General features: G+C 41.2%; 1 protein-coding gene across 10 annotated transcripts; it reads left to right on the top strand.

The window, feature by feature from the left end:
• Positions 1-1,305: 1,305 nt before the first annotated feature.
• Positions 1,306-15,785, top strand: LOC147450898 (putative boron transporter 2). 10 transcript variants are annotated; one of them, XM_086519884.1, is made up of 15 exons: positions 1,306-2,529; positions 2,852-2,934; positions 3,333-3,525; positions 3,626-3,764; positions 3,849-4,014; positions 4,148-4,314; positions 4,421-4,594; positions 4,851-4,946; positions 5,063-5,200; positions 5,714-6,033; positions 6,276-6,546; positions 6,671-6,800; positions 15,335-15,418; positions 15,550-15,666; positions 15,754-15,785. In XM_086519884.1, the coding sequence occupies exons 1-15, from the start codon at positions 2,426-2,428 to the stop codon at positions 15,768-15,770; spliced, it is 2,199 nt and encodes a 732-aa protein (XP_086376010.1). In that variant the 5' UTR covers positions 1,306-2,425; the 3' UTR covers positions 15,771-15,785. The 10 variants fall into 10 exon arrangements, with proteins under 10 accessions (XP_086376010.1, XP_086376009.1, XP_086376011.1 ...); XM_086519885.1 differs by having other exon boundaries at positions 1,307-2,529; positions 15,763-15,785; XM_086519883.1 differs by lacking the exon at positions 15,754-15,785 and having other exon boundaries at positions 15,550-15,731.
• The last annotated feature ends 9,626 nt before the right edge of the window (positions 15,786-25,411 follow it).

Genomic DNA, 25,411 nt, shown 5'->3' with positions numbered 1-25,411 from the left:
ACTCACAAATCCAATCTCGGAGCTACGAAGCCATGTCACAAGCCCGTATCCCCGGCTCCGTTCTACGCAATCTCCATCGACTTTTGACTTCTTCAAGCCCACTATCTGAGGCCGCCAAAACTTGAAAAAAATCATATGCAAATACTACACCCTCAACTCCTCAGGATTGGCCATACCGTAACTCGGTGCTCGAGGCTCCGAATCATGAGCCGTGACTTCCTGCTGACTCCACACGGCATGCTTTATATGCTTGAACCTTGTCGAGACCTAGAAAATGCGAGATGGCACATCCTTCAATGTGGGCAAGTAGGCTCAAACCTGGCCCTTGGAAAATCTTCAACTGATCCTAACTTACTATCCTGAGCTCCAATTCGCAATCCAAGAAGACATGCATGCTCCATAATTCGTGCTCTACACATCTATCCACTCACACCAGCCTGGGCCACCTGTCCCAGCTACCCTGCTCGTCGGGGATCTGCTACACACACTAACTTTGAACTGCAATATCTTGAGCACCGGGGCTCCGTTTGACGACCCGTTTGGACCAGCTTCTAGAGCACATCAAACACTACATTCCAGAGCACTGACTTGGCACTTTGTACACCTTCATTGGCCATCCCATCTGGACCATCCTTCAACTCTTTTGGCCTAAAAAACCGCTTTAGACATACATTTCCGCTATCCTTTGGCTGCCCATGTCCTTGGTACCTGCTCTAGCCTTCTGCATTGCACCTGCCTGCAACCTTTGCTTGGCATAGACCATTTTCTAACTCGTACCGACTTTGGTTGCACCAACGTGTGTGATGTCAAGTTGACGACAATTGATACGTTGTGAGACTTGTCCGGAGAGGCAAAAAGTAGTTCGAGGTTACCCCTCAGCCCAAGTATGGACACCACTTTGTCAAAATGCGCGAGTGACAGAGACATGTTTGAAAGCTCCGGCACTCGCATGGGCATACTGAAACTTTAAATGAGATATATAAAATGTATTTGATTGTGTGTGACGGACAACGCATACCAATTCTGGCCGGTCCGGGCACCCGTGTGTGACAGAGGCCTAAGTACAATTGGGCCTTACCCAGCCAGCGAGCTTGTTGTGCTCCTCTGTGTGTCTCTCTCTCTCTCTAGGTAGTCCTAGCGCGCACACACATACACAAACCGTATGACACGCCCACACCTCGCTCCAATATTGCCCTCCAGCTCAGCTCACGCTTTTTCTCTAACGTCAAGTTTTAAACAAGACAAAGGAAACACCCCGGCAAAGCACCTTCTAAAAGGCATCAAAGCTTCACGCACAAAGACCTAGGCGACGCTGCACTACGTACACACACACACACACTCACACTATACACCTGAACTACACGCGCGCGCGCGCGCGCACACACACACACTCGGAAACCTACACACGCATTTTTCTATTTGTTGCCAGAGAATGCACTTTGAGCTCGTCTTCCAGTGAGCATATTCTGATGCACGCGCAACTAGTGCACAAGTTCTGATTCCTGCATGCAAGCTCTCAATAAGGGGGATCTTTGATTTTGTTCTGCAGATAAGCTTCTTCTTCTTCTTCATCTTCGTCATTTGCATATTCGCCACAGCCATGTAAGACCAACGGCGGCCCCTGTTTTCTGAGTTGCATTGGTTATTTTCCTTCGTTTTTGCACACTCCCTGCAAGCCATCATGTAAAAGAAGGGTCGGTAATCTCTCGCCTTTCTGCCTGAAGCTATATTTGCGTCAGCTTCCCATGCGATCATGTAAAGATAGTAGCCAAGCTATTATCTTTCTGCATTTCTCCATTTTCAGCAGTGTAGCCACCTTCTAAGATCACAATCATGTAAAGCTCGGAGAGTGTGATCCTGCTTTTCTCTCTTGTCCTAAAACTCATCGAGAGCAAAACTCTCTCACTAGTCATGTAAGTTTGCGCAGTTTTCTCTTCAGCAGAAGCTCTGCACTCTCTGACATTGCCATACCCAATAATGTAACTTTGCCAGGTACTAGAGAAAAGCCATGTAAGGCTTAACACAGAAAAGCTTACTTTTGGCAGGAAACAGCCACTTGAGCTGGTTTTTCCATTTATTAGGGCACTTAATGCAGAATTCACTGCCTTCATGCATGATAGCTCGGGTCAGCCTCGTCGCATTTTTTCCAGCTTGATTAATAATAGCCCGCCTTGGTCAATATGTAAATCACTGGCTAAACAAGTAGAGCTTATCACTTGAGGTTGTGTATAATAAAGGATACAACATGTAGGATCTGTTACAGAAATACTCGACTTCCATCAAAACATAACTAACGCATTTTTTGCCACTCACTAACCATGACCTAAAATGATGTGAAATCACATCATTTTCCCCTTTCAATTCTTGGGGTTTACAATCCTTCATTTCATCGGTTGTTTGCAAAGCTTTTTTCTGTTTTTTTGTCATGGAAGAAACATTTGTTCCATTTCGGGGTATCAAGAATGATCTCAAGGGGCGCTTGAAGTGCTACAAGGAAGATTGGGCAGGAGGATTCAACTCAGGCTTCAGGTTTGGTGTCTCACCTGTTTCAGTTTGAATGTTCTTGAAGTCTTATTGTAGTGAATCTCATGAGTCTGCCATTGTGTAATGTTTATGTTTTGCACTTTGTGGGAGGGGTATATCCGCAAAGCTGAACACCATGCTGTATCTCATGGAGCCTTCTTATCTGAATGGATCAAATCTCATGTGTCTATCATCATTGATTATTCATGCTTTGCACTTTGTGAATGGGATTTATCTGCAAAGGCAGGATAGTATGCTATATTGTGAAGTAGCCTTGGGACTTGTTACCCGAATTTAGTCTGATTGATTCTTAATCTATTTGATGCAGAATCTTTGCTCCAACAACATATATATTTTTTGCATCTGCCATTCCTGTTATCTCCTTTGGAGAGCAACTGGACAGGGATACTAGTAAGAGTTTCTCAACTTCTCTTATTTGTTGATTATGTATGTAAAGGATTTACAGACATGAAAGATCAATCACGTGCAGATTAGGTCCGCATCATGGCCGGACTTGTTTACTTTTTACACCCCTTGATTACAATGCATTTGTCTACACTTTATGTGTTGTACACATTCATGTAAAGAGAGGTAGAATTATTGAGGATTTACAGACATGAAAGATCAATCACATGCAGATTAGGTCCGCATCATGTCCGGGCTTGTTTACTTTTTACACCCCTTGATTACAATGCATTTGTCTACTCTTTAAGTGTTGTACAAAGATTTTCCAACAAATTATGCTTGATGTTGAATGCACATTGATCTTAATGTTTTAATCATTGACTGAACTTTGCCTTGATGGATAGATGGCATATTGACGGCGGTTCAGACGCTTGCGTCCACATCCTTATGTGGTATTCTTCATTCATTCCTTGGGGGCCAACCGTTACTAGTCCTTGGCGTGGCAGAACCCACTGTCATCATGTACACTTTCATGTACAACTTTGTGAAGGACAAAAGTGAGGTTGGACCAAAGCTGTTCTTAGCTTGGAGTGGATGGTGAGTGGAGATGTATCATGTCCTACATGCATTAGCACTTACAACTTTGACATGCCGGTTGATGTCTCTCAATCACAAATGAGTACCTTACTTGTGACAGGGTATGTGTGTGGACGGCATTCCTTCTGCTCCTGCTCTCCATACTAGGGGCTTGCTCCATAATCAACCGATTTACCCGAGTGGCGGGAGAACTTTTTGGGATGCTTATTGCCATGCTGTTCATGCAGCAAGCTATCAAGGTAAGTGTTGCTCAAGTTTAGCACTTCAGACTCTTCTTAACATGTGAAAGGAAGCCACTAAAGTTGTTTCCTTGATTTGCGAAGGGAGCCATTGAGGAATTCAGAATACCTGAAAGAGATGATCTGACTCGTCCAGAGTTCCAGCCTGCTTGGCGTTTTGCAAATGGGATGTTTGGTCTAGTTCTTTCCTTTGGACTTCTCCTCACAGGATTAAGAAGCAGGCAGGCTCGCGCATGGCGCTACGGAGCAGGCATGCATATGTGCTGTCTGTGTTTTGGCTTGCTTCATGTAAATTGAAAGGCTATTTGTCATTACAAATGCAAGCTTATACTAAGGGGCAAAGGGGTCTTGTAATGATAAGCTTGGTTTTTTGTTTTTATCAGGTTGGCTAAGAGCACTAATAGCAGATTATGGTCTGCCAATCATGGTACTTGTCTGGACTGGAATATCCTATGCACCCACAGGGCATGTGCCTACTGGCATCCCTCGACGCCTTTTCAGCCCAAACCCATGGTCCCCTGGTGCAGCCCAAAACTGGACAGTAATCAAGGTAGGTGTCCAAATGAGTATATATGGAGGCGCCCTCCTTGTCAGGAGTGATATCTGTATAGGGTCAAACATATTAGTAGTGACAATATGTCGTCTTATTGTGGCAGGAAATGCTCGAGGTGCCAGTGCTCTACATATTTATTGCCTTCATTCCTGCAACAATGATTGCTGTGCTGTACTACTTCGACCACAGTGTTGCTTCTCAGCTCGCTCAACAGGAGGAATTTAATTTGCGCAAGCCTTCTTCGTTTCATTACGATTTGCTGCTCTTATCCGGACTGGTTCTATTCTACACTTGATACTCCTCTGCAAGTTGTCTAGAGAGGGAGCATATGAGCATCTGTGTTCTTAGATGAGCAGTTTATGCTCGCTAATGCGGTGTTGTAGCAATGGAACCTGAATAGAGTTGCCAAAGAGTAGGGAGTGCTATTGGGTTATACTCAATACCTACCATTTATCATGTGTCAGGTGTTGATACCTACCATTTATCATGTGCTATTGGGTTATACTCAATACCTACCATTTATCACGTGTCAGGTGTTGATTTGTGGATTGATCGGAATCCCTCCAGCCAATGGTGTCATACCTCAGTCGCCGATGCACACAAAGAGTTTAGCAACGCTAAAGAACGAAGTAAGTATCACTATGGACTTTATTGATTGTCCTTTCTTGTACTCTTTAGAAACGAAGGAGCAGCTCCCTGTACTATCATTTGAGGGGGCTTAACAAGGAAGTTTTAAATGCTCCAGTTGGTTCGCAACAAACTAGTCAAGACAGCGAAAAGAAGCATCCAAGAAAATGCCTCACTAGGACAGCTCTATGGCAACATGCAAGAGGCCTTTCAACAAATGCAGACCCCACTTGTGTACCAACAACCATCTGCCCTGGTATATACATACCTCTTAAACTCTTCACGTGCATGCATATATTTTTGTGTTTCACTTGAAGAATCTCTCATGTTTGTTGGAGAATGCACGACCTTGATGATTGCCAGCTTGAATTGGAACTTTTCGTGTTCAAGATGACTTCAAAGTGAATAATACCTATTTTGATAAACTATAGGCGTACATTTGGTGGATGTGTGTTCTGGAGATTAAAGCTTGTTTGCTAGACCCTTCTGGGTGGGTTTTACCCCCAACAAAACAATTAAATTCCTATGAAGGTCATTATAGTCTGTTAAAAATCCTCTGTGCACATTTTGGTATTATTATCTTGGATTTATCTAGGTATATTTCTTCTTGTGTATGAATGTGGTCTGTTTTATGCGTGGACTTTTCCTGGATTCATCTCGGTATATGTGTGATAGTAATGCCTTTAGACGCATCTTCTTGGCATGGAATTCCTGAGGCTACCTACTTAGGCTTGTTAAAACAGTTACCTTGTCATTATTCCACTTTCAGGCATTGAAAGAAATGAAAAGCAGCACAATCCAAGCAGCTTCAAGCAATGGAAGATTTGATGCACCTGTGGATGAAAGCATATTTGATCCTGAGAAAGACGTCGATGAGCTCCTACCAGTGGAAGTTAAAGAGCAACGCCTTAGCAATCTGTTGCAGTCTTTGATGGTTGGGGCGTGTGTAGGGGCGATGCCGGGCTTGAAGCTGATTCCGACATCTGTTCTGTGGGGTTACTTTGCAGTTATGGCCATTGAGAGCTTGCCTGGTAATCAGTTCTGGGAAAGGCTACTGCTACTTTTTACTGCTCCGAGCCGACGCTATAAGTATGTAGCTTGTGCTAACTGCAAAACTTTCTTTCAAGTTTGAATTAGTGTTGTTGTGTGTGGGGTGTGTAAGGGGGCCTTTATGGATGATATCTAGATTACACCCTCTTGTGGCACTGAACTGCTCGTTATCTACAATGCATCGTTTGCACGCTTTCCCCTACATTGCAAACTCTGCATTTTGTCGCAAAGCTGACAAACGTGGCATCCTAACTTATTGTCAATTGCTTGTTTATTTACAGGGTTCTGGAAGGTGCCCATGCATCCTTCATCGAAACTGTACCTTTCAAGACTATTGTAGTCTTCACATTGTTGCAGTTTTTCTACTTAATCTCTTGCTTTAGCATCACTTGGATCCCAATAGCAGGGGTTTTGTTTCCTTTGTTGATCATGCTTCTCGTCCCTGTGCGACAATATGTACTTCCCAAGTTCTTCAAGGGCCAGCATCTGCAGGAACTAGATGCGGCACAGTATGAGGAGGCTCCTGCTCTCTCTTACGAAGTTGCAAGGATGGTAAGCAGGAAGTACCTTCCACATTGGTGCTACATTTTACTGAGCTAGTTTGATTGCCTGATCGCATCTACTTTCTAACATGCTTCACAGCCTGAGACAAAGAGTGGCTATGGTGTTTGTGCAGGAGGCTGATGTACAGGGCTTAGGAAAACCTGCAGCTCAGACCAACGATGGTGAAGTGTTTGATGAGATCATGACTCCCAGCCGGGGTGAGATGAAGCGACGCCGGAGCCCTCTCAAGTTGTCCTCTTCGAGTAAGTGCTCTCTCTCTCTCTCTCTCTCTCTCTCTCTCTCTCTCTCTCCTGGTCTGTCTCTATAGTCTAACGTGCACACGCACTGCACCATGAGGTCCTTAGCAATCAGAACAATGGTTGCTCTGATTAGTCCCGCTTCTCGGTCACTCTACAAACATGCATTGAGCCATAAGGTCTGACGAGTTGGGACAAAGGTCTTACTGATCATCATAGATTTTCTTACCTGTATTGGACAGATGAAGAGGCAATCCACCAGGTACAGGAAGTGGATCCATGAGGTCTAACCGATCAGAACAGTGGTCTTACTGATTTAGCCCCACTTACGTGTATCTTGCCTTAATGTGATACAATGGGTACAAGCCCCACACTTCTGTCAAAAGAAAACGTCTTAAGTTGAAGACCCGTTGGATAAATTTTTGAGGTCTCTTTGTCTATCAAAACTATCCATAATATCACAAACAGGGGGTATGCCATCAGGTCCTGTAGGAGAAAGGGAGATACTACTGCTGAGGAAGAGAGGACATGCGAAGAAGGTGAAATTCCAACTTTGGTTTCCTGCACCAACCCATAGTAGACTGAAGCATTTCTGACTGTGTCTCTGTCGCCTAAAGCTTATTTTCCTTGCCTCTCTTCTCTTGCCAAAGACTCTTGTGGAGCTTGCTGTCTCTCTTGCGCCTCTTTCTGGTCTATGCTCATGCACCACCGTGCGTGTGCCTGCTGCCACCATATAATTTGGTCTTCCACAGGCAAAACGGTATCTAGGAAGCACAATACAGAAAGCCCTTTTAAGTCTCTCCATGGATATGAGAGAGAGAGAGAGAGAGAGAGAGAGATCCTTCACGAGAGAGGGGTGAAGGATAACTTGGACGGGGGTTTGACCTTCATTGAACGGGGCCTTATCCTCACTTACAAGAGCACCAAGACTGCTCCCAGTCTCTGAAAGATGTGGCCAAAACTCTGTGACTGCGAGCCTTGCTCAGACCAGATAGATCCATTTTGTGTCTCTACATTAGACATGGCAGACAGCTTGGGTCCAATCCAGAGGGCCGTGTGCTAGGAATTCATCTGGGCGTATGATGTCTATAATTGAGCCCTGAGTTCAACCTTTCCCATTAGAGATTTATCCACAACCCTGATACGAGCCTTCTAGGCCAAAGAAGCCTTAAAATAGTCTCTAAGCTATCCATTTCCATCCTCCTAGCAAGACAACCCATTGCAGAGAACAAGCTTACTTTTGGATAGGCTACGAGTCATCAACCTGGGAGTTTGCCTATTGGCAAGCTTCCTGCAAAGGCTATGGTTATGGAATCTGGCTTGGGTGGTAGAAAAACGCAGCCGCCAACGGCAAGGGGTCGGCGGGTGAGTAGTGGCAGCACCAACAGGGAGCTGGATGGGGTTGCGTCAGGTGCGAGAGCGAGGAGCAGCGGCAGCCACAGCATAGGGTCCAAAGCATTCGGATGCAGCATGCCATCGTACAGTTAAGCTCTCTCTCTCTCTCTCTCTCTCTCTCTCTCTCTCTCTCTCATGAATAACAGGTCTTGAGTTCAACTCCTCGTTGGCTAGATCTTTAAGGTCTCTTGGGATAGTTTCCTACGACGTTAAAACTCTCTTCTTCTTCTCTCTCGTGATAGTTTCCTACAATTTTAAAATACTCTTCATCTTCTCTCCCGTGTCGTCGACAAAAATCCAACTGTGACCTGCAGTTGGGATCATTTGTAGAGTGCTTGGTCTATATCCCAAGGGAGTAAGCAGGAAGACCGGATCTGTTGGCAAGCCCTGAAGTCTCCAAAGTACTGCCTCCTCAGAAGTGAAGAGAGAGAGTCAACACATGATCTTGTTTGGAATGAGCTTACCACAGGCTGCCGATGGGCAGTCACCCTGCTAATCAGGTGGATCCTCACCTTGAAACTCCAGTCTGATGTGATGTCTATGATGGCCAGTCTCAGCAATGCTAAAGACTAGAATCCCCTGCTGAGCAACAAGTGGTCTGTGTGTGTGTGTGTGAACACCAAGCAAACAAGGTCCAATGTCGACTAAATTGTCAAACTGGATAAAACTGAAGAAGAAACCTTTCCCAAATAGGGCAAAGAGTCCCCTAGCAACCTTGCACACAAAGAAGTCAGCACTTCATTACAGCTTTTGGGAAGGAGGGGCCTCGAAGCATGATAAAAAACAAGACTACCATCAATGGTGGAAGCTGGCCAACTAATGAAATACTAGTCACCAGCTCCAACGGACTCATACCAAGGGATACATTATTGCACAATAGTTTCCTAGGATGAGGGAGAAAATCTTCAAGAAGAAGAAGAAGAGAAGTAGGAACAATCCCAAGACACTTCAAAGATCAAAGGCCAAGGAGGCCGACAGTAGGGTTGCAAACACTTGTGACTTTCTCTATTGTGTGTATCCTTGTGGTGCCCCTTCCCTACCCAGGCATCATATTAGGGGTATGCACAAGCACAATTACGGCTGAACTAGGGATGTTGTACATACACATGCATATGTGTGCACACACTTGTATTTGTGTGCCCGCGTACACCCATGTGTGCTCATACACATGCACACTCTCATGCACACCACACGTGTTTGTGCACGCATGCACAAGTATTTGTGTGTGTGTTTGGAATGATGCTTGCAGGTGCTCATCGCCTCACTAGTTTGCTACATACATACATATAGAGACATGTGTACATTCAAAAAGACACGTATACAGCACACACATGATTTGTGTCTAGGGTGTGCTTGCTTGTGTGTAGCAGTTTGATGATTGCCAAAATGGACAGATTTGGAAGTCCTTAGCTCACTAGTTTTTGTGTCTTTTTCAGGCTCCCCCATACCATGACTACACACGGGCAATGATTACTTGTAGAACTTTCAATTTTGTATTTTTTTTCTCCTTGATTAATAATTGATGGAAGTCGAGTTAAAATGTGCTTGGGTTTGCTAATGTGCTTATTTTCTCTTAATGGTATGAAATATGGCAATTTTTTGGGTTGTGGAGTTAAACCTGTGTATCAGTTCTATCAACGGATTTCACTGAGTTGAGTGGTTTGCGCGGGTGCTTGCATGCGCACTTGCATGCAGACACATTGAGAGACATGTCTTCCTTCATTTAAGTAGATGAATTTTGAGTTTTCAACCCTTAAAAATTTTGGCTCTCAGGGACAAAAAATCCTTGTGCTAGATATGTTCAACGTGAGTTTAAGTGGAAAAATGGAACAAGTCTCCTCAAATCAGGAATGTAGTAAACATTGCACCGACGACCTTGTATGGCTGGCCCTCAGTGCCCTGTACAAGAGTCTAAATATATGTGATGGACAAAGTTATTGTGGGGTGCTGTTGTATTGCAATCACGGTAGCGAGGAGGATATAATTGTGACTATGAGAATATCAATCTTTCTCCTTTTTATTCAAATGAATGATTCAATTGAACTTGAGACGAATATTCCATGATATCTTAAGCATAATGTATTTGAAATCGGTAACAATGAAAGCGTATTTCTTGCAGCCTCAAATAAGAGCTAGATAGTAGTGTGTACATAACGACATCCATGTACCAAGTTTTGCAGCCCTCCGAGTCATGGTATATGACTGCTCTTGCTTGCCATTGATTGTTGTCGAGGTAGCAAAGTTGTGGGTGATGGCCTTGTTGTCACGATGGTTGTTGGTCCATGTTAGTGCTAGCTTTATAGAGCAAAGGAAGCATGGGTAGTCAAACATGAGAATCTTAATTTGTGAATGCGATCAACATAAACATGGACTTCATTGCTTAATTCAAAATGGATTCTCTTTCTCTTGCTTATGTGTCTTGCCACTTCTTGGCAACAACAAAGCATATGCTACTTGATTGTCTTTGTAGGCACATTCATGCGGCCACCTCTCTACGTGCTTGCCACTTGATTGCATTTGGGCCTTGATGCAGTCAAGCTTGTGAGAAGCTAAAATCTACAAGGATAATCAGAGCGTGTTGTACCATAATGAGGGGGCCAAGCTTGGTGGGTTATGATATTTGAGTATATCATGATGCAAGTGACGATGGACGGAAAATAAACAAAATTTTAGATGGTCTTGTTAGGAAGACATGTATGCTTGCATGGAATTTTGTCATGTATGTATAAAACATGTGGAGTGTGGATGCTTTGTCTTTGGAAGAGTCACTCGTTCAACCCAAGTGTCTTAAAATCTCTCCTAAATTAGCTCATTAGGTGGAAGATTCCTCCTCGAGTCAAGGTGTATTAATCTATGATGTCAACCAACAGGGCTCTACCACTTTATAAGAATTCAGTGCTCCGAGAACCATGAATGTTCTCTCCCCCTCTCTCCCTCTTTATCGTGTGCAAGTGGGTTTTTTCTTGTTTTGGACTTTAGCCTTCAGATCGCAGATTGCGACATGTGTAAAGGGGAGCCCTTCCGCCATATTATGTTAGTAGATACTATTCATGTCTTATTGCCTTAAACGATCATAGCATGGACTGCACAATGGAGATCCTCTTTTAAATAAAAAGGCGTGTGGCCTTACTAAGTAGTGTCACATTTATCCTATATGATACTTGTAGGAAAAATAATGTGAGGTTTATTAATCTCCTTCTTTAAACACAAGCATGATCTCTATGATGTGAAAGAGGATGTCGAAAGGAAGGAGGTGCATAGCTCGAAAAGTACATGTGTGCATTGTGCACACATGAAAGGGATGGTTGTCACTTTGGAAGGATTTCTAAAGTTCTTTTACTCTTTTCCCTTTTGTGTCGGGAATAACTTCCACAATGTTTGTAACCAAGATTGATTGTTCATGCACCAATACAAACACTTTATTGCTAGGCTATTGCCCTCTTGGCAAAGCCCCTTCTTTGTAAACAGTGTCTACTATTAAAAGAAAAAACCAAACCATAGCTTTTGGGAGTTACTACTTGAAAATTAAACCATACCAAGTAATTACGTTATCCCAGAGATTGACTTAAATCCCTTTGAGAATTTGGCTTTACTCAAATGGTGGGCCTTGCAAAAGTTTAAAATCAGACCAATTAGTATTTAAGGAAAATTAAATATACTAGTTCTATATTCATATTCTTCTACATCAAAAAGCACGAACAAGCATACTTGTATGCATAAGAACATGTATATATACATATAAGTATAAATAAATAAGTAAACACACATTATTTTCATATATATATATATATATATATATATATATATATATTATTTGCACATATTTATGCATGTACAACATCCCCCCACCACAACCCCTTAACACACACACCCACACACCCACAGATACATATGCTCTTGTATGCTTATATATTGATATAGTATATGTCCAGTTGCTTATAACACTTTATTGGGAATTAAAAAAATACAAAACATTATACATATCCACTTGTCATGATTTTTAATTATAGAAAGCATAGTCTTTTGTGAACAAGCTCGGGTAGGAGTCCCTTAGGTAACTGTTTGGGGGGAGCATTCTTGATGCAAATTTTGGAGGAATACTTTTAGAATACTCCTTGTGATATTAGGCAATACATACATCACTATGAAAATTTGAAAACGTTTAACGTGGCTTTTATCGCGATTTGGAGAGAGAGAGAGAGAGAGAGAGAGAGAGAGAGAGAGAGTCCAAAATGGATTGGCCAAAGAAGAGAGGGCGGGAGGAGCTTTTTTTGTAGTTTAAATACTACATATATTACTATTCAAATTTTTGCGGTTATTCTCGCAAATATTATCGTAGTTATCATCGACCATAGATTTAGCGCTTAATCATTCAAATTTGGCTATTTCCCTCTGTTTTGCTTGTGAAATGTTTTTTGAACATATGATTTACATTTCAAAAAAATTGACAAAAAATGATATTAAAACATAAATGACGGCTATTTGGATAAATTAGGTTGCGCAAGGCATGTGATTGCTTTGTCACAAATATTGGATCGCAAGGAAGAAAAGATCGTGTACGAAATAGAAGAAGCTCTCACTCTTCCCTCGCATACTACACATGCTTTCACGTGAGTGACTAATATTCTGAAAGACTTTACAAAGTGGCGGCGACGAGCTCTCTTACTGTGAAGAGATGCTAAACAAAGAGCACAAGAAAAGAGCTCTTCTTCAAAGCATTTTTCAATAGCGAAAGCACTCTCGCACTGCGCACAACACATAACGCTACTTGCACCGATAACTCTTCAGAACAACAGAAGAAAATGTGTGAAGGTGGATGTTAGGAAGGGAGAGAGGTTATAACCGCCGTTATTGCCTCTAGCAATTTTGAGCATTGTGTTCTTTTTTTGTAAAAAAATAATTACAAAGCATGCATTTGTTATTTTTCATGAAGAATTGTACCAAAAAATGATACATATGTTATCATTAAAATAATCACACCCACTTGATTAACATAAATTATCATGCTTGATAAAATTAGAGAGAGAGAGAGAGAGAGAGAGAGAGAGAGAGAGAGAGAGAGAGAGAGATGAATGGGCAACACGACAAAAAATTTTCATAGAGTAAAATATACAAAATATTTCTAAACCATCTTCCGAAAGATCTTTACAAGGACATTGATCTAAATCTAAACCCATGGTTCTTAAATCAATAAAGAGAGAAATTGAATTGTTTATTTGTGGATGTGGTGGCTTCATCATGTTCTAACTAGCCATCTTCAATCTCATCACATCGTTATCATGGCAATCATTCTTGCGGGACATGGATGACAACTGTCAGGTCCGTCCTATACCTGCATTCCATGATTAAACAAAAATGTTAATGATTTTTTTGTTTGCATGATGATTGTAGGTAAGGATTCCGACTTCTTTTATCGTTAAATTCAAGTGTTGTTCCAACAATTTTTGGCAAGGATACTTCTTCTACTGCTACTTCATTTTTATTTCTTAGATGATAAAACATCAAAATTCTATTTCAAATGTACATAAGTTTTAAGAGAGAGAGAAAATGTCCAGTTAATGACATTAGCATTACATAATGTGGTTGTTTCTTTGTTATGCTATTTGTAGAGATGGCTCGTGGAAAGTCCACACCTAGAAGGGCGACATGTGAGTCCTTGCATGCTCAAGCAAGAAGACGCTGATACAAGGTGCACAGATGCGTCCTACAAGAGCTGCGTAGGATCAAAAGGCACATGCAATCGGACATTCCAAGGCTTCCCTTTCAAAGAATGGTGCGATAAATATGCAAGAATTGGAGAGTGGGCATGCGATGGGCCAACAGTGATCTTCTCTACTTGCAAGAGATTGCATTGGATTTTTTAGTGATGGCTACATCCTTGTGGCCCATGCGCATCGTGTCACAATTATGCCCAGGGATTCTGACACCCTCTACAGACAGTGTTTTCTCTACAATGGGATTTTTCAGCCAGTGACAAACCAAGACAACATTACACTGGATATTCTTAAACACCCCCCCCCCCCCCCCCCCCCCCCCCCCCCCCCTCTCCATCCTTGTGCACAACAGGCAGAGCCTTCAAGGGTTGAGAGCAACAGACGCACACGATCACGGGTCGAGAGGGAGGAGCCATAACACGCCATGGAGGAGCGCACACAGGTAGAGATAGAGCCCACCAGGGAGGAGAAACTTGGTTTAGAGCTTGAGCCAATGAGAGAGGAACCCACAAAGGTAGAATCCAAGCCCACTAGGGAGGATCCCATAACCCTACAACCAGAGTCCACCAGGGAGAAGCCTGCCAATTCAGACTGCTCAAGTAAAGCAAGAGACAGGTACCTCTTTGCAAGGGCCAGCCAACGTAGAGCAACAATAAGCTAGCAAAGAGCAAGACTGGCATATTGTAGAGCAGATCAACAAAGAAAACAAAGAGGAACTACAAATGATTGTCAATTCAACACCTCTTCGAGTACATATTCCTCTGCCTGGACGATCAGAGACGACCTCCGTTATCAACCTCAATTGAAAAGATTTTCTCTGCATGCGCAAATTTTCCAATGCCAACACAACGGATGCAATCGTCCACGCTGCTATGTGGTAAGGATAAGGTTCGTTATGTGATGTTGTTGGGGTCAGTAATAAGCAAATAGGGACCCTTAAATATTTACAAGGTTGCTATTCGCTCAGTATTGACCTTAGTTTGGGGCCAATAGCAAGCGAATAGAGATGCTTGGAAATTTTTAAGGCCACTAATCACTTGGTATTGACCCGGGTCAGAACTAAGCGATTAGGGACTTATATGACCATTTAAAGATCTGTATTTGCTTTGTTCTGACATATCTCTATATAGCTAATAACCATTCTAAGGCTAGTTCTTTTTCATGTCAGGCACGCTATCTTGCTTTTGCCTACGAATGTGCAGTACAAAATCTATGTAATAGATCCGCTTATATCGCCTATGCTTCAGAACAATGGAATGTCATTTTTGACGTTGTTGGGATGGTTCAATAGAGTAAAATGGGATCTAGTGTGCTTTTTGGTCACTGCATACAATCAAAGGTGAGTTTTGTGTCAGTATGCAAAGCTATGTTGGATTTAGGGTCTTATTATTTCTCACTCGTTGATAGTTTTGATGTTTTCTTTTTGTGTAGTGAACATTGGCTTCTGGTGTTATTCGACATTGAAGCAAAGGTTGTCTACTACGGAAACTCCAAGCAAAGCAAGGGATTCCATGGGTGTGTAGAGCCGTAAGGCTTATCTTTATGCTTTTGAATGTAGTGCTTGTTTCTAATGCCCTATTGAGCAAGTGCTTATGTATGTAGTTCCGCGATAATTTTTTGTTGTTGTGTGGAGCACATTTTGTTAGAACATGATCTAGGTGCTTCCACTGAGCATCGACGGGTCAACGTGCCCATTTCAGCTGTGGCTGAGGACATGTATGAATGCTATGCTCCTTCTAAGCCAAATTTTGGATGTACCAAACGTAAGTACGCATGTTGTTTTAGTGCTTGTATCGCTGCAATGCATTTATGAAAAGAAGTTACTTCTTTACTTACTTTTCTTTTATCAGCATCTATAGGACCTTGAATTACATGACTACAATCCCTATGATGTGCGCAAAATTTTTGTAATGGCCATTCAACATATTATAATTTTGGTGCATAGTCGATCAAGAGAGAAAAGTGCACGACTGAGGAGTTTGAATAAGCCTGCATTGATGAAATCACATAGAGGTACTAACAGACTCAAGAGGAGGTTTGAAACATGCAAGAAGAAATTAATCAATATTATGCGGACTCCGCAAAAGTAGAGGATTGGGTTACATGTCAACGTCAAGAGAGAGAACAGAGTGAATCTTCATAGGTTCAAGATGCACGGGAAGCAATGGACGAAGCCCATGCATTTGAGCAACACGAAAGGGCACCCAAGACCAGCGTACCTTGAGGGAGAAGGAGCAGCAATCGAGGGAGAGGGCAAGGGAGCAGTGGTAGCAACAACAGGGGCAAGGGGCAGGCAAGCAGTTATAGCTACCGAGGCAGGGGACATGGGAGCAGTGGTAGCAACCGACACAGGGGGCAAGGGAACAATGGTACCAACATTGGCGAGGGGCAGTAATCATCCCCTCTTTGTATAAATTTTGAATGAAAAATTACAATGTATAGAGCCTTGAGACAATAGAAAGTTTGTGATTTTGAGACAATGTTTGAACGGCACAAAATGTCTTTGTATTAATCATTTTGGGGTGTACATCTTGGATGGCATGGCATTATAACTCATTGTGTGCACATGATTTGTGAGTTAGCTTCCGGTTGAAGCAATCAAGTGAAGTGTATTTGAGATTGACTCCTTGCACAATGTTGTTGTCTCCTTGCGTCTTGGAATTTGAGAAATAGAAAGTGTTAGTATCTATATCTTTAAGGCATTAAATAAAAGTGAAATTTATCCATTTAGCTAGTACCTTTCTATTGTTGAGACTAAATGCATACACTTCTGCAGTAGTTGGCAGGTCTTCATATGTAAGATCTACCCTAAGCTGCAAGAATTGTACTTGACATTGTGTCCATCAGAGTAAGTAGGCTCTCTTGAAAGCAGATCTCCATTGCTAAAGGTTTATTCTCACTCTATATCTTCATTGAGTGGAATAAGCTGCCCATTAAGAAGAGATATCTAAAATAGTAAAATGACACTATGAAATTTTGAGAGCTTATAATGTACTTGCAAATTATGGACTTCTTTTGCAAAATACAGATTTTACCCTTAGATTGTTTCTATCCCAATTATCATCTAAAAAGTTCAAACAGCTCTCAGATTTGCAAATGAACATAGTTGTGGTAGTTCTTATTTGCTCATCAAAGAAGAAATCTACAAACACTTCAATATGCATAAATAGAGTGAGCCTAACAATCTTTGTAGCAATCAAATAGTTGAGGGACTTCTGTATATCCTGAAACAACCTATTCTTGAAGCTTCCACACTAGTTTGGGATGCTGGCAAAGACCAATCCTTACTGTCAAATGATGGAAGTGGTAAATGAGTCACACGACCCCATGCATATGATATTCGGGCTTCCAAATATGACATATCGTGAAAGAATATTCCATTATTTGCAAGTTCCTTGTGCGATCTTCCTTGATACATTTGCTCACCAGTAAATGTATGGAAAGCATAAAAAATCCCAACTGTGCTCTCAACGGGTTGCCAGTTCATCCTGTTCGATGGATAAATATCTACATCATATTAAGCATGATATCAACCATAAGCCTTCGAAAATAACATGCACTGAATGAGATATATGCTCAAAATACCATACAACTGGGTCGATGCCATGGAAAACTAGGAGGAGATGTTTGCAACCTTAAGTCTGCATGTTGTATGAGGACCTCTTTCACGTGCTTGCTTTGTGGACACACTTTAAACTCTTTAACTTGACCCTTGAAAGCCTCCACAAAATCATTACGTTGCTTTCTCTTTCTCCTCCTCGTCTGCAATAGTATGCAACTCGATAGTTATTCTAGATGATATCCACGAGACTAATCATTTGCAGTATAACTATTAAAAATGGTAACAGAGTCAATTGTAGTGCTAGGCCTTCGAGAGGTAGTCATGGTGTGCACTAGAATAGATAGTATAGTTAACAAAAATATGCAAAAGGGAAGACATTTTTGAGAGGGAAGTAGAGTTATTCAAAGTAACATTTGGGTGGGAATGTAGATACATGATGGAGCCTTCAATGCAAGTTTTGAACTTCTTCGATACAAACTTAGTACGGTTTACGGCATTTACACTCTGAAAGTGTGACATTGTGTAATTTGAATAACAAAATTTTTCTTTTTCCTTATTTTCTCAACCAGTTTCTCTCTAAATGCCAATTTTCAACGTAACATTAGCCTCTTCCTCATTGGTCGAGTGCCGCTCTCTTTCTAGAACTAAAAGGCCTGAAAGTGAGTCCAAAGTTCTCCTAATGTGAGGGTGTATTTAGCTTGTAGGTGTTGTTTCACTTTTTTTTTTGGGTGTGTGATTAAGGAAAGAGTAAAAGAAGAAAGAGGAAAAGACAGAGTAGTGCTAGTGCAAATTTCATAGTTTATGTTAAGTTAGTGTTGAAATAGATAGAGAAAATAAATGACAGGGTCTTTCTTTTGTATGTTTAACGTTAACTTAGTGTTAAATTAGAGTAAAAAACGTTGTATTTGAAGTATGCATAATTAGAAAAAATAAAAATAAAAATGGCAAAAAAAGTTAGACATTAAACAAAAGACCTTAAAAGAGAGAGAGAGAGAGAGAGAGAGAGAGAGAGAGAGAGAGAGAGAGGGAGATAGTGGGAGGTAGAGATAGAGAGGGGTAGAGAGAGAGAAATAGGGAGATACAGAAAAGAGAGAGAAAGAGGGAGATATAGAGGAAAGAGGGAGAAATAGGGAAAGATTGAGAGAGGTTGAGATAGAGATAGAAAGAGAGAGAGAGAGAGAGAGAGAGAGAGAGAGAGAGAGAGAGAGAAATAGGGAGAGATAGAGGAAAGAGAGGAGAGGGAAAGAGATAGAGGGAAAGAGAGGTAGATAAGGAAAGAGAGGGGGAGAGAGATGGAAAGAGATAAAGGGAGAGAGGGATAGATAGAGGAAAAGAGAGGGAAAAAGGGAAAGAGATAGAGAGAGGGAGAGATAGAGGGAAATCAAGGGAGAGATAGAGATAGAGAGAGGGAGAAAGAGGGACATAGATAGAGGGATAGAGAGGGAGGGAGAGATAGAGGGAGAGAGGAAAAGAGAAGGAGAGATAGAGTAGAGAGAGGGAGAGAAAGAGGGAAAAAGAGGGAGGGAGGGAGGGAGAGAGAGAGAGAGAGAGAGAGAGAGAGAGAGGGAAAGAGAGGTAGAGAAAGAGAGGAGAGATAGAGGAAAAGAGAGAGGTAGAAAGAGATAGAGGGAAAACATTAGGATATTTTGGAGCTATTTTAGAGGGCCATATTGAAGGCAGAGAAAAGAAAGCGCGTCCAATGAGCAACAAGACATCATAACATAGAAAATAGCTGAAATAAATCAAGAAATAGGAAAAAGCATTCCAAAATAATTCTTTGTGAGGTAACATCTTGTTTTTACGGGGTTGGCGATATCCATATGTGGACCCATGCAAACGGAATCTGATAATGGTACTGAAAGATAGTTACTAAAAGCTATCATACTTTCGCTACTAGAAGCTATTCCTCCATTAAGAAATTTTTCAAAACTCATCCTCCCTCCATTACAAGCAAGTTCTGTTTCTTCTTCAACTCAGATAGAACCGTGGCTTCTTCTTCTTCTTCTTCTTACCACCTTCAAAGCTCTAGGAGTTGCTGTACTCTCTCCCTAGCTAGTCTCACCATGAGTCTACCAATGAGGCCAAGCAACAACATTTTCTCTATTTCCATCTCAAACTCCATCACTACAGATAGTCAATGGTTAGAACAGACGATATGCAAAGGTTCTTCGGTTCTCATGCACCCAAGAAGGAGGAAAAGATCTTCCACAACAAATCTATTTTGTTTTGCAGGAGTGCTAGGTTTCAAAGTGGAGGTTAGTAAGAAGACTGTGAAGGAGGTTTTTGTTCGGCACGTCTTCACTCACTCCGATGTGATTACAAATGGCTGCAATGTCTCAATGGTGCATCACCTACAATGCAACTGTAAGAGTGGTTTCTTAGCCTTCCTTTTTTTGTTTTTATTTTTAGATCTTTATGGTCTCTCACTTTTGGCTATTGAACTTATAGATGTCTATCCTTATTCGTACAAGGGGAATGGGAGCCATCGGAGTGTATTGTAGGACTCATATCTGTAATCCATGATCATATGGTGTTTTACAATATTCAGAAAGATCTAGCAAGAGCCTTGCAGATGATGATATTTTCTTCTACAGCCACTTCTACCAGCTCAACCATAGAAAAAAAGGTATGTTGGTTAAGGTCCCTCTACCTACCAATTGGAACTCCGTGGACTACTGGCCAGTCCCATACACAACAGTGGCTGAAGCTCTTTGGAGATGTATATGGATGTGTAGAGGTCCCTTCAAACTCTGTACTTAGCAAATTGGTGAACATTTCTAATTTTTGTCATATTAGTTTATTTGTTGAGCTTTTTCACACCTGGAGGGTAGAAGTCATGCTCATGTCCTTGAACTGAGGGAGGGGAGAGAGTCGTGCCAGTGGATTTTGCAAACCCTTGTGTGGTGTGTTATCTATCAACAAAGTGTTGTTAGCATCAAATGGCACATGGATTTGAGAAAAAGATTTGTAATAAAGGTATACATTTGATTTTGTAGGGTGGTAGTGTCCATCAATGGCAACACACTGCCTTTGGCATTACAAAAAATTAAATTTTGAACGTTGGATTTCAGATACAATGCAAACTATGGCTATGAGGGGGTCAATGTTTCTTTGATGCATAGAAGATCATATTGCAACATGGAACCTTGGAAGAAGAAACTACAAAAATTCCTTGGTGCCTGCTAGCCGTACATTGACCCTACAATTTCCTATTAAAAAATTGCGCAGATTGATGTATTCTGCATTTAGATTGTATGACTCTACTGTTGAGGTCCAAAATAATCAATCTCTGCAAAGATTTGTAAAACAAATAAGTAGTTAGATAGTAGGATGACTTTCATATTCTTTTACATTGGCTATTATCGGAATAACCATATCAACGTCTAGCAAAGTTCCATATTGAGTCTGACTAGTGTGGAGGTTGTCCTATCAAGTGTCGCTCTCCTCGAGCTTTTCCTCCTTAGTCTTTTGCAATCTGAGACTCTTGTGTCTCCATTGTAGAGTGATCCATAGCAGATGAATTGGGTTCTACTATGGTATGGTCTGCTTGAGGCTCATGCATTGTTGATTGTTGATGATGTTTACGCTCTATCGATGGAATGATGGAGGGATCTTCTTAAGGGGTGGGAGTTTTGATATGAATTTCTTCCCCAACTCCTCCCTCAACATGATCGTCTTCCTTCTCAACCCTTCCCTCGTCATGATGCATCTTTGGCTCCTCGACGTTTGCATTGTGCTTCTCCTCATCATGAACCCTTTCCCTATCAACCTCTCACTCTCCATGATTGCCCTTCTTCCTCATCATGCATCTCTTTCCTGTCAGCCTCTTCCTTTGCATGATCACTTTTCTCCTTATCATGCATCTCTTCCGTGTCAACCTCTCCCTCTGCATGATCACTCTTCTCCTCAATCCTTCTCTATGACTAGTCTTGTACATCCTCTTCCTCCTGTCCCTTCTCAACCGGTATAACAAAATTTGAGGACTTGTGGAGGTCCGTTGGCTTGTGTCCCTCACATGTCATTGTCATCTCTACTGCATGGTCATCCAACAGGGTGTCTTCTGCATCCAAACTTACAGGATTTGAAATAGAAAGCGGATGCTGGATAAGAGTGGACGATATCGATACCTATAGGGTGTACTTCTCAAATGTACTCTACAAAAAAAAAGAAAAAAAAAGGAATTGAGATCAATCATTATTGATATACAACCACCATGTTATTGAAATGCTTCGCAAAATGGCTACCTTTGACATGAACTGCTCTACAATATGTACTCAGCATGTAAGAGACATCTTCTCCACATGAATTTGCATCCCTTTGGTTTGGCTCAGTGACTTCTTTTATGGCCCCCTTGTACAATTCGTAACTGCCACACAACCTGCCATATGAATGCAATAGTATTTTTATGCAGCTGCAACCAATTAAATTTTTTATTCAACCTTAAAAACAACTGCATGTAGACCTTATCCCACATAAAACTAAATTCAAAATTTGAATACTCACAATTTTAATTCTAGATGGGTTCCTGGAATTGAGTTGAGAGTCTAGACCATTGTTCCTGCATATGAGGCTTCAACGATTGTTACTCTTGTATGGAAAAATTATTGTTGTGACTTGCAACATAGTGCAGTGGACAAAACACCTCTCTAATGTGCCCTGAGGGGTATTAGTCATACTGAGCAGGACATACATTTGTGGATCCAAGATGAATATTTTGGACTGACTTTGTTGAGGAAGTTGGCTCTTGATCAAACTACAAAACAATTCATGGAAGTTATTCTCTATTCTAAAGCCTCAAGCTAAGTAAGCTAAAGCTAGCGAACGGGTCTTACTTTAGGCATATATACACAATTGGACGTGGCACTAAAAACCCTCATATTTTATATATAAAACTCATTTAAAATTTTGGCTTTATTTGTTATTTATTCAAGTATTTATTCTTTTTTGCCTCAATTTATAAAGGTAAGGTATGAATTGTAATTTGAAAGCTTATTTTATTTTTTTAAAATTTCAAAAATTAATTGATATTTCATGTGTTTTATGCAAGTCATAAATGAAAATGCTCCTTTGGCCACCCAGTTTCTTTATTTTGGAAAAGTAGTATAGTGGTAATAGGTGCGATAATAGTCATCGAAATATTGCCGCGGTTATTACCGTGCATATTACCGTAAAACCATTACTCCGTTTGATCCTATCGCTATTACCGCATGCAAAAAAAAAATCTCTCTCTATTTTTCTTTGTTAAATATCGGCAACAATACTTGCGGTTTTGGAGTTTTCCTCTTATTGTGCATGCCATTAATACTATGGTTGGTGGTTGGTAGCCATGGGTGATGGGTTGGCATAGTCAATGCCGCACATGCCACACACACATATCTATCTACCATCCACCTGTAACACTATATAAGGAGGCAATCTCCATGAGCCATGGCATTCTATGTTGAAGCATAACAAGTCGCTTGTATTCTTGCCCATCTATACTTTTTATAATGCAGCTTAAAATTTTCAAGGAAGGAGAGGGCGTCCACGTGTAAGTTCTTGGTTCAATTCAAACAACACCTTACAAAACATCTAATCTAAAATGCAAAAGTAAAGGGTAAGATTGTAAGAAATGAGAGCCTTTTAAAAACGTAAGAAGTAACGAGGCTTTTCAAATGTAAAGTAAATAGACTTTCTATTCCACATAAAATAAATGTTGAAGTTTGATTGCACATAACAAAAAAGGGGATAACTTTAGTGGAAGTTTTGTTACTTAATGCGAATTTACTTTTTGAAGATATAGAAAAAAAAAAGTGATTTTTTTGTTTAATAGAAATGTAATTTTTGAAGATATATTTGGTTTTATCTTTTAAAGAGGTTTTTTTCAAGATCAATATTGATATGTTTTAGAAAATTTTGGAAGTATGTATTTCTTTACAGAGCTTGAGAAAAAGAAAAAAGTGGTCTAACGCCGACTTGGGGTTCTCTCGCTTTGAGGACATGCATGACATGCAAATACAGGGGTCGTTATCCATATTATTGACACAGAGAGAGAGAGAGAGAGAGAGAGAGAGAGAGAGAGAGAGAGAGAGACCATCACATTGCATGTGTGCATACACATATACATTTATGAGGGGGAGAGAGAGAAAGAAAGATTTTACCGTTGAGCTCACGCACTTGTCAAATTTTCAAGATATTATTTTTTGGCATTAGTGTATTTTTTTAAGGAAAGCTAAAGTTTTTCAAAAATGGATTAAATGCCTACAAGGACTAACCCTCACATTAACACCCCAAATGGGTAGAGAGATTTCCTGGTTAATGGACCTTTTACCAATTCTTGGATATTTTGTTGTTTTCATTTTTAAGAGTTAACATGTGGGCCATGCTTAAAAATCTATAAATTCCCTAAATTTTGGCAGACAAGGGTGCCAATCTAAAATTAACGAAAGAGAATACTCCAAATGGGTAGAGAGATTTCCCAGTTGGATGAACACTTCGGTATGACCAAGGGAACTCTTGCATGTTCACAATGCAAATGGAGGAGCAAAAATGTAACTAAACAAACAAAGGCACAAAAATATGCCCTTGCAGAGAATCGAAGAAGAGCACCACTGAGAACATGATCCAAGAACTTGAGAAAAACAACGTGCCATGAGGAGGGCCTACAACTACCACTTGCTACAACCCTTGCTTGTACACTAGACCATGCGAGCTTGTTGCTTAATTAAGAAAATCGAAGGGGCGTCCTCGATCGAGGCCAAAAATGGAGGTGAAAGCGAAGAGGGCCCCATTGCTTGGCCTCTCATCCCAAATCACCCGCTACCCAATATCACCATGGCACACACCTAATAGCAACATATCGTCTCCCTCTTGCCTTGTCTCAAAACCCCCTATGTGCCTCCCTGCTCTGGGGTCTCGCAAGTTAGAAGAAGGCAAGCAACCCTGCTCTTGCGGACCCCAGCTTATGGGATCCACTAGTTTGAGTGGACCATTTTTTTAAAACTGAAAGGTTGTGCTATATTGAATTTTTTTTGAAAATGGTTTAAAGATTTCAAGGCTGTTTTGTTTTCTTTTGCTTGAGAATAAGGGCAATTTTGCATGTTGGCTTGGCGGGGTAAAGTGCCCGTAAGCAAATTTGGACTTAAAAAAAAAGAGAGCTATCCTTTTGTCGGCTTTTCATTTGAAGAAGCTAAAGGCTGGGATAGAGTGTTATCTCTGCCAAAAATGGCATAGTGGAGGTGCGAGGGCAACGTTTATGACATCATCTTGGTAGGGGTAGCACTATGGCGTGCAGATGTGCCATAAGAGCTGAGTCGCACCATGGGCTAGCAGGGTTAGTACTTACTAAGTAACACCAAGTGCATGTTTTTCTCCTTATCTAAGCTTTAGTTTAACCCCACTAGCACTTTCAAAATGGAAGGGTTTAAGTTATCTTTTAGGAAGGGAGACGTTCTCCTCTTTTGTAGGCCTCTCCTCTCCATTCAAATCCCTCCTATGTTTCCTTAAAACTAGGTGTTCCCTTTTTTTTCCCATTTCAAATTTGGGTGCAACCTTGTGGGATGAAATTTCCACCTTGCCCCCACTAGCACAAGGTGCGACCTGGCTCTAACAAGAAGTACAATGATGCCTTATATTCACATTTGACATATGAATGAGTCCACGTGCATGCCGTTGAGAGAGAGAGAGAGAGAGAGAGAGAGAGAGAGAGAGAGAGAGCTCTGAGTCACACCATGGGCTAGCAGGGTTAACACTTACTAAATAACACCAAGTGCATGTTTTTCTCCTTAAATATCTAAGCTTTAGTTTAACCCCACTAGCACTTTCAAAATGGAAGAGTTTAGGCTATCTTTTAGGAAGGGAGATGTTCTCCTGTTTTGTAGGCCTCTCCTCTCCATTCAAATCCCTCCCATGTTTCCCTTAAAACTAGGTGTTCCTCATTTCCAATTTTGGTGCGACCTTGTGGGATG

This window comes from Adiantum capillus-veneris, chromosome 9 (assembly GCF_014529385.1).
Source record: "Adiantum capillus-veneris isolate H3 chromosome 9, ASM1452938v2, whole genome shotgun sequence".
Lineage (NCBI taxonomy): Eukaryota > Viridiplantae > Streptophyta > Polypodiopsida > Polypodiales > Pteridaceae > Adiantum > Adiantum capillus-veneris.
The sequence above is the reverse complement of the archived record's forward strand: the minus strand, read 5'-3'. Positions and strand labels throughout refer to the sequence as shown.